The 9,668-nt window shown below is 24.8% G+C and overlaps 1 protein-coding gene across 1 annotated transcript; it reads left to right on the top strand.

The window, feature by feature from the left end:
• Positions 1–1,710: 1,710 nt before the first annotated feature.
• Positions 1,711–8,602, top strand: LOC129608090 (putative uncharacterized protein DDB_G0282133). Its single transcript, XM_055519414.1, has 3 exons — positions 1,711–2,328; positions 6,511–6,963; positions 7,081–8,602. The coding sequence occupies exons 1-3, from the start codon at positions 1,753–1,755 to the stop codon at positions 8,314–8,316; spliced, it is 2,265 nt and encodes a 754-aa protein (XP_055375389.1). The 5' UTR covers positions 1,711–1,752; the 3' UTR covers positions 8,317–8,602.
• The last annotated feature ends 1,066 nt before the right edge of the window (positions 8,603–9,668 follow it).

Genomic DNA, 9,668 nt, shown 5'->3' with positions numbered 1-9,668 from the left:
TCATCCAACAGAATTACAAAGAATTAAAAAAAGAAAAAAAGAGAATTGATTTCCAGTGAGTATTTGCATATAGAAGATTTAATAAGAGAACGAACGAACTTGTAGAAAAAAAGCAAAAAAAAGTTTAAATAAAAAAAACTCAATAATCAAATCGGAAAGAGGATAAAAGACGAGAGAGAACGAGAATTATAAATGAGTAAGATGAGAGCTTTATTATTATTGTAACAGGAAGCGGAAAACACAAAAGAATTTTCCCCTGTATATGTTCGATTGTTTCAAAAATTAACATAAAAACTTAAGTCTTTGAATTTCTTCTCCCTTCTTCAATACAAATTCTCTTATACTATTAATATATATTTTACTTGACTATTTGTAAATGTCCATAACTACTCTTGTACTATATTGTAACGTGATCTCTATATCTCTATATAATTTTAGATAGTTGCATACAACAGACAATTTGAAAAAAATTGAGGAAGGAATTGAATTGCACACAAGAAAACATTACCTGAAGATTTTTTTTTTTTTTGATAAAATCTCAATTTTTCTACTTACTTGTTTTTTTCTTTCCTTGTTGTTTTTCCGATACCCATTGAATTTAAATTGGTTATTTAACACGTTCTTTCTCTTCTATATCGTATGTATATTCTATATAATGGTGATGATATTTTCTAGGTTTCTCACATTTTCAATGTGTTACAATTTTTTGTATCATCATAGTGTTATAGTGAAACTAAAATATTTTCGATGACTGAAGATAGAAAGGGAAACATATAGATAGTGAAAAATTTGAAATTTTAGGAAGGTATCAAAATATTGATTTCCCAAACGTGTTTGTTGAGAATTCGAGCATAAATTTTTTTTTCATTTTTTGGAATGAGAAAATCCATGGTGCGTATAAATTACGGTACAGTTGTAATTGTACCAAATTTATAATTTTAACATTGCTGCTAAACGTTGAATTCTGGTCTGATTTAGGTCAAATTATTTCAACTAACATATTTAATATGAATATGTCCCAAACAGTGATTTCAGTAACTGTCTCACTTAATGTTAGAGGTTATTTTTAAAAAAACCTCATAATCTATTCGGGATACAGTGCTGATAGTTAAAATTGTGTAAGAATAATTGAAATGTCATACTGTTTCCAAAACCATTTTCCAAAATTTGAGAACTTGGAATTGATAATTGGTTTACCAAAATATTTTAACTTCTATGTATCTATATTCTTGAAATTAATGAGAATCACATATTTTGCTAAATTGTTTAGGCATGTTGAAGACTGTAACGCAATTTTCTAATTATTTAATTTTGAAACTTCCTTTGATATTTTTATATAGAGAACCATAATTGTAGTGTGACTCTGAGTCAATTATTAATTTTTTACCACAATATAGCCATGAATTTTTCATCTTCTTCATTTCACTCGATAATTTTTTAGAATTTTTCTTTGTCTTGTTCTTATTTTACTTTTAATATGCACATATACAATATATATAATTTTTATCCTTTTTTGTATTCTTTGCAGGACATTTTCAACAACTCATGAGAAATTTTTCCATACATTGTGAACTTTTTTTACATTTCCTTCTTTTGGATCTCCTAATACAAAGTTCAAAAAGGAGTTCAAATGATTATGAAATATAACAAAATCTTAATAATAATAATAATAAAATAAAGTAATAATAATACAACACTAATGTAAAATTATATTGTTATATTAATAAATATATATACATACAAGTATACACAATGAAAACATCTAGATTACAAGCTGCATTTGCTAGAAAACGCGAAGCAGAAAATATTCGTTTTGAACGTACACAAGAGACAAATCGTTATTTTGATCATTGGGGCAAAGTAACATCACGTTTTCAAACATGGACAACACCTGAATATTATGAAAATGCTGAAAAATCATTAAAAAAACAAAAAGAAGAACGTATGAAAGAGGAAAAATTAAATGAGAGAAGAGAAAAATTACAAAAACTTTTAGAAATGGAAAATCAACAATATGAGAATGAATTACAAGCGATAATGTTAAGAAAACAATCACCATCAGTTTTATTAAGTGGTCGACGTTCTAAATATGATTCAATTGATACAAATATATTAGAAAAAATAAAAGAGAATCGAGCAGAAGAAATGAGACGTTTAGAATTAGAAGCAAAATTATATAAAAAATGGCGTAATCCAATGAGCGGTGTAACATTATCAACAACACCATTAGCAATTATTGGTACAAATGAACATTTAAAAGAGAAATCCTTATTTGAATCAAAAAGTGATAATGAAGTTATGGCAAAATTAAATTGGTTAGATAAACAGGTAAATTTCTTATTTATGGTTCTTTGTTTTGTTTTTCTTAAATTTGTCAATAATAAATTTTGTAGGAATGTTTAGGAAAGAAATTTGTCATATGTATTCGATTCCCTCATGTTCTCATATATATTTTGCAAATAAATCCGTAATCTCGTATAAGTTCAGTATCCGTGAAATTCATTAGTAAGCTAATCAGAATAATACCCGTATTATATGTTGAACTAAAAAAGTGATAGATGTCACAAATCCATGTGTCGATTTGTGACATTTATCACTGAGATGTTGGCAAATTCAATGGATTCCAGCTGTCTCGAATACATTTTCGGTTGATCTGTTTAAATTCGCAGCTGGATCCGACATGTAAAACATGTTTTCTTTTATTTTAATATATGTACGTATTTAACTTTATTTTTATGTTAACTTAAAGGTACTTTTCTTCTGTTGTCGAAATTCAAAGACAATTACAGGTATCTAACCTATAAAATTCAAAAGACATCTATTGCAAAAAAATATAAACAGAATTTTGTAAATGCTGTCAGTGTAACTACGGTAATGCTTTGGGATGTGACGATTTTGAGTCTTGTATAATACGGGTGTAAAACAAATTATCTTCCGGTGCAATCAGGCAGACCGAGAATTAAAGAACTTTTCACACTCTTGGAGGCATGTTTGACATTGTCAAAATTTATTTTTAGTTAACAGAACTCTCTTACCAATCACTTCTACATTACAAATAAATTGGAATAAAATTTATCACTAGTCTCTCAATAGTATATAACATGGTTGAGCCTTAAATTATGCAAAATTTGATTAACATTATTCTGCCAATAAAAAAATTAATTTTAATTTTTTCAAATTTTTGATGTGAAAGTCTCGCCGCCACCATGTTTGAATATTTGAAATTTGTTCACTGTATAAATTTTCTCTTTTGTTTTCTCATTTTAATTTTTGTTTAATCTTCGTTAAATAAAAGAGTTTCTCTTTAATTTTCTTAATATTTTTTTTTTGTTCTTTACTTTTTATAAAAATTGAATGGCACGTTTCATGGTCTCTCGCAAATATACATACATATATGATTTTCAACAAGAATTTTAAAGCTCCATTTCGCGAAAATGTAAATTGTAGTTTTCGTTTTCTTTCAAGTTTTTTGGTTGAAAGGTTTCAATTTATCAACGTGAAAGTAGGTCAGTAATTAAACAAAGTGACTAAAGAAAATTAAAGTTGCTGCTTTCTTTTTGCTTGGTTCTTAGCCTCTTATGTAAATGAAAAACAAAAAAAAAAGAAGAATAACAAAATAAAATGTGTGGTTCTTAGTTGTTGAATAGAAAATCTTTGGTTGTTGAATTAAAAAATTTAATTTTTAAAGTTAATTTCTCTCTTTTTGATGAAAAATATTGTTAACTTCATGTGCATTCAATGCACGAACAAAATGTAGAATGTTTAAGTAATAGTTTTGTCAATTTGGCGTATCCTTTACATTAAATTCATGTTTCATTTGTGTGATTAAATTCTTAGCTATATATTAAACCGGATAATAACGGTAAACTAATCTGAGAAAAGTCGAAAATTTTAACAATTTTTGCTATTGACTATTTGAACTATTGATTGACTATTTAATTTTCTACTTACAATTTGTTTTAATACGTCAAATTGTCAATGAACTTTAGAATTAACAAAATTTATTTTTATATTTAATTAAAACAGTTCTGAATTTTAGAAATTTTAAACCGCAAAAGGTCTATAAATTTAAATTTTCTTTATTTTTTTGAATTTTTAAATATTTTAAATTAAAAATATTAAATTTTTTATTAAAATTCCACGAATATCTTTATTCATATTAAATATTTATGTGAAATCCAACAATTTCTCGATTTAGTTGTGCTCTTTAAATTTTCAATTTTTCATTTACTTTCTATTTTTCAATTATTTTAGTATTAAATATTTGATAACTATTTAAAAGCAAATATTTAAATACAAATTAATGCTTTCTGTGTAGAACGTTATCACAATTACCACTTAAAATTTCCTATATTTGTTTTTCACACTTTACTTTTATACTCCGTATTATACATGGAGTCTAAGTATATTTGAGTGGTATTATAACATTCTCTCTTTGTTTGTAATTATATTGTAAATTAAAAGTTATTTATTACTGCTATGCTTAATTGAATTTCTGTTAATAACGTAAGAGCAGAAATTCATAGCTTATAAAATTTCCGTATTTATTTGAGAAAGTTATAGTAAGTTGCTTATTGAATTCAGTTTAATTCTCATTAATTTTGTGCTCTCTTATTTTGTTAATTACAGTTGCCTTATTTTTTTTTAATCTTATGTGAATGATTCAAAACGGCAGAATTGTTAAATTTAAATGCATCATATGAAATTTATGAAAGTACGGCAAACTTGTGTAGCAAAATTTTTATCGTGCAGTGTGAATTGACAAACATTATTGTACTATGCCTGAAAATTTTTGCCACTCATCATTTGATTTGAGCTATCCAAAATAATTTAAGCTGAAAAAATTTTTCATTTAAAAATATAATTAAAGGATAAGTTTATTGCAACTGAGTCAGTCCTACTTCGAATAGATTTCAAAAGTATGAGTTGACTACAACAAGCAAATATTGCAGTGATTAGTAGAATTTTACATCATTCTCTTTAAAAATTGGGATTGTAAAATGTCCAAGGCTATAAAAATTGCCTATGGAAATATTTCTAACTTTTCCGACACTTGCATGTATTTGAGATATCCAGACGAATAGTTTCTAAGTAAAGAGAAATGAAAATGGATTTTTGATGCATTTTTTTCTGAAAATGAAATTCAATCGATGGCAATTGTTTAGAATAGTGCAAAAATAATAAATAAAAAACGTAATAATAAAAATAAAATTTCAAACTGTTTAAAATCTTTTCAAGGAAATTTTATTTAGTTTTTTTTTTTTTTTTTTTTATTAGAGAAGGGAAAGAACAAACTGCGATAATAAACGAAGGTAAAGAAAAAAAATGTAAAGAGAAAAATAAATATTTTCTTAATCGGCAGTCGACGTTCTCTTTTTATTTTTTTTCTTGTCGTTTTTTTGTTCTCTTTAAACTTCTTTTATTTTTTTTTTCTGTTGTTGCTATGTAAACTGTCAACATCATTGCTAAAGTGTCGTCGTCTTGAACTTAAAAGTATTAAATTTGCACTATAAAGTAAGGATTCATATTACTTATATAAAATTTTTATATCTATATACATATTATGTACATATAAAAGTGTTATGTACATTTTTATATAACGACAGTCATGTTGCTAATTTTTTAAATACAGAAAACTGTGAATTAAATAAACATTGGCATATAAAACAAAAGAGCATAGAAAATTTTACAAATTGTATTACTGTTCATGACGGGGCGCTGCAACATTATCCATTATAGATAGTAGATAGCTAGTAGCATATAAATTTATGTAGCAAAATGTATACTATACAAGTAGGAGTATGTAGTTGTGGTTAAATACATTATAGTTAAATGCAGTATAGTTTAGTTGCTGTAGAATGACGATATTCTTCGATATGCATGCATAGACATGAACAGAATTGTGTAGTTTTTAACTGATTTGTTAGAAATGTGACCATGATTTTTTTTTAAATAAAAAAAATTCAATTTAAAAAAGGAAATTTATATTGGAAACTTAAATATTTTTTGTGTTTATAATTAAATTGTGAAATATAAGAACAAGAAGTTTTTAAATTTGTTAATTTAATTATCAAGTTATCTTGTTTATTGGTTTAATAACTGCATGAATAATGTACAAGGAAATTTAGTGTTTCTAAAAATTTTGATATTTTAAAATTTTTAATATTATGTATTCATATGTACATATGTCTATGTATGTGTGCTGCAATAAATAATAATGTCAAGTTCGGATTCAGCTTCAAAAATTTTTCGATTTGCTTGGGTATTGCGGAATGAGATACTTCCATTTCTGTAGTAACTTCAATGATCAGTTCATCGTGATCTGGGTGGAAGATTGTGAAATATTATGTTGTTATAAAATAAAATTGGAGAAATATTTTAACAGCTCTTTAAAAAATTTTTTTCACATGTGTAAAATAAAAAGTTTTAGAATTTATAACCTTAAAAAATTAATCATTTCCTATGTATGTAAGTAATTAATGAATTTCTTTATACTGCTTATCATTTTAGATTGAAAATCAAATGAGACGTGAAGAGGAGGAAAAAGAAACGCAAAAACGTATACTTAAGTTGCAAGAGGAGGCAAGAAAACGTGAAGAAATACAACGTGAACGACAATTAATACGCGAATCAGAAATAAAAGAATTACGAGCTTTACAGGAAAATCATGTTAAGGCATTAAAACAACGAGAACAGGAAACTACTCAATTGCAGCAAGATGAAGAACATTATCGTCATATATTGGATACAATTGAAAATGAAATAACTATTTTGAAATTAAATTACGAAGATTTTTCCAAACAGCTAAATGAAGTAAATTTACCACATAACTTAAATAAAATAAAAATTTTATTTCGGCAATTATCTGAAGAATTTAATGAACGTTTTCAAAAAGATATTGAATGTTTAAAAAGAATTAAAATTTTATATTCATATTCTGAAAATTCTACTTTTGATGCTACTGTTGATTTAGAATTTGATAAAAATAAGAACAATATCAGTTTAAATAATAATAATAGTAGTGATCAGATACGATTAATAACAATACAACAGATAATTGAAAAATTCGATAAACAATATCAAAATGAAATTTTAAATCAATCAGACATTTCGAATATGTATGAATCTGAAGCAAAAAATAATTTTAAAAAATGGAAAGAATATTGGTATAATGAGGAAACTAATAGAAAAACAAAAATTATTGATTTATTAGAACGTGATCAAATTTATTATGATTTGAAATTATCGGAAAATTTAAAACAACAAAAAATTGTTCTTGAAATACGTGAAACACATTTGGCAGCTATTGAAAATTCAAATGATAAATTGAAAATGTTAATTAATAGCAATAATACAGCCGGATCTGTAACAGAGAAAACAACAGAATTAGAAAAATCATTAGAAGCAATAAATCTTAATCAAAAAAATCCTAATAATGATATAAATAATCGTACTGGTTCAAATATATTTTGGAATCAAACACCAAGAAATGATCACACTAGCACTGATCCAAAATTAATGAATGGCAATAGGAATGTATCACGTTGCAGTAGTCGAATAAGTAATATATATGATTTAAATAGTTATCGTGAAGAGAGTGCCAATTCATATAAAAATACAAAATCAAGAATATTTAGTTGGATTGATGATGATAATGCTGATGACAATAATAACGCTAATAATAGTAATTATAATAATGGTTCTAATAATAAGAATATATCAGGTATTGGTAAATCACAATTAAATGGACGTAATAATTTTAATCGAAGAAAATTTACATCAAATACTATTGATTCATCTATACCAATAACTGATAATGCTGTATTAAGTACAAGAGAAGATTTAATTAAGAATTTTAGACAAAGAAATTCATCTCATTTCAATACAAATGATGATAATCTATTAAGTAGGTCAATTCAAGCTAATGGCAATTCTTCTAATGTTAATAATAAAAATATTGAAGAAAATATTAAAAAATTTCAATATAATCGTGAATACGATCATATAAATAATAATTTTAATAATAATGATTGCAATGATAATCTTGATAAAAGAACAACAGCAACAATTCCTATTATTGATGAGGAAAATAAAATGAAATTTTCAGAAAATAATAAAATTTTAGAATCAAGTTGTCGGAAAATTGAAAACAATTCTAGAATAAATAATGAGAATAATAAAACTAATTTAAATAATAATAATGGCAACGATAATAATAACAATAATAAAAATGATAATAGTTTTCACAATGATAATTTCAATAATAGTGGTAGTTCTGGTCCGAAATTTGGAAAGAAAAAGGTAGCATGGACTTAAATGAAATTTTATACTTTAGTACTATAGTAAAATAGACAAAGAGAAAAAAAAACAGATTGATGTTGGTGCACAATTTTAATGCTGCTATTATTGCATTGTTCTGGATTATTGTGACTCGTTTCTCTTTTTCCAATTTTTTACTTGATTTTGTCTTTTATTGCATTTTATATTCTCAAATTATTATAAATAAGTTTTCGTTTCAATATAGTTTTTTTTTTTAATTTTGCATTTTTAGAATTTTTTATTCTTTTGCTTCTGTTTACTAAAAGTTTTAATAGTCTTTGAACGTTCCTGTATTCTGATTCATGAGAAATTTTCAATAAAAATAAAAAAAAAAAACCAAAATAAAAAAATTATTTAATTTCTTATATTCATTCATGTTTTTTTTTAAAGTAAAGAACGGAAAATAACAGAAAAGTTGCCCTTTTTTTTATTGCAGGATAATGAAAGAAAAAATATATTTAGCGGAATAAAGGCAAAAACTAAAAATAAAAAACAAAATAATGTCCTTTTTGTTTTCATTTTCATGTTTATTATTTTATTTTTTATACTTGTGGCATTTTTCTTTTCTCCTTATTCATTATTATTCCATTTGAGAAATTTCAGAAAAAATTAAACTGAATTTAATTTTAATTTATTTAATTTTTTTTTCATCGAAGCTTCTTAAGTATGTACGTAAAATTGGCTAAGAAAAATGAAATAGCGCATTTCTTCATTTATTTATGCAGATTTTTATTAGTCAGACATTGAGAGACATGAAATATTTTAATAATTACATTTCATTTTTTGTAATCACCTTATGTACTTATATAAAATATTGATAGTTGCACTCTTTCTCGTTGTTGGTCATAACATTGAATAAAAGAAGGATTCAAAATATTATTCTTTGGTTTTCAATATAATTTAAAATTTGTTTTGTTAAATTATAATTTAAAATTTGTTTCAACAAAATCATTATTGTAAGATTTTAAAAAATTATTAGTAGGCTCCTTTTGTAAAATAACCCTGAATTTTTATTTAATTGTAATTCTTTAAACTTACAGTTGAATTTTGACAAATTCAGTAAATTCCTTTTTCAGTTTGTTCAAAGATTTCTTTGCGAATTTCGCAAATACCAACCTAACATGGTCTTTGACCTGCATAACTGATTCCACAAGTACACCATAAAGTTTAATTGTTTAGTTGTCTGAAAGCCTTTTATATCTTAAAGTTTTCTAATAAAATGCCAACATCCTTATTAATAATTTAATTTCCTCAAACTTTTGCATAAATTTTTAAGTTTTTCAAACTGAATATTAAATTTTATTAGGCTATTTTCAAATTGAACAACATATGCACAATGGTTTTTAGTT

The sequence above is a fragment of the Condylostylus longicornis genome, unplaced genomic scaffold (genome assembly GCF_029603195.1).
Source record: "Condylostylus longicornis isolate FDR11 unplaced genomic scaffold, ASM2960319v2 ptg000030l, whole genome shotgun sequence".
Classification (NCBI taxonomy): Eukaryota; Metazoa; Arthropoda; class Insecta; order Diptera; family Dolichopodidae; genus Condylostylus; species Condylostylus longicornis.
The sequence above is the reverse complement of the archived record's forward strand: the minus strand, read 5'-3'. Positions and strand labels throughout refer to the sequence as shown.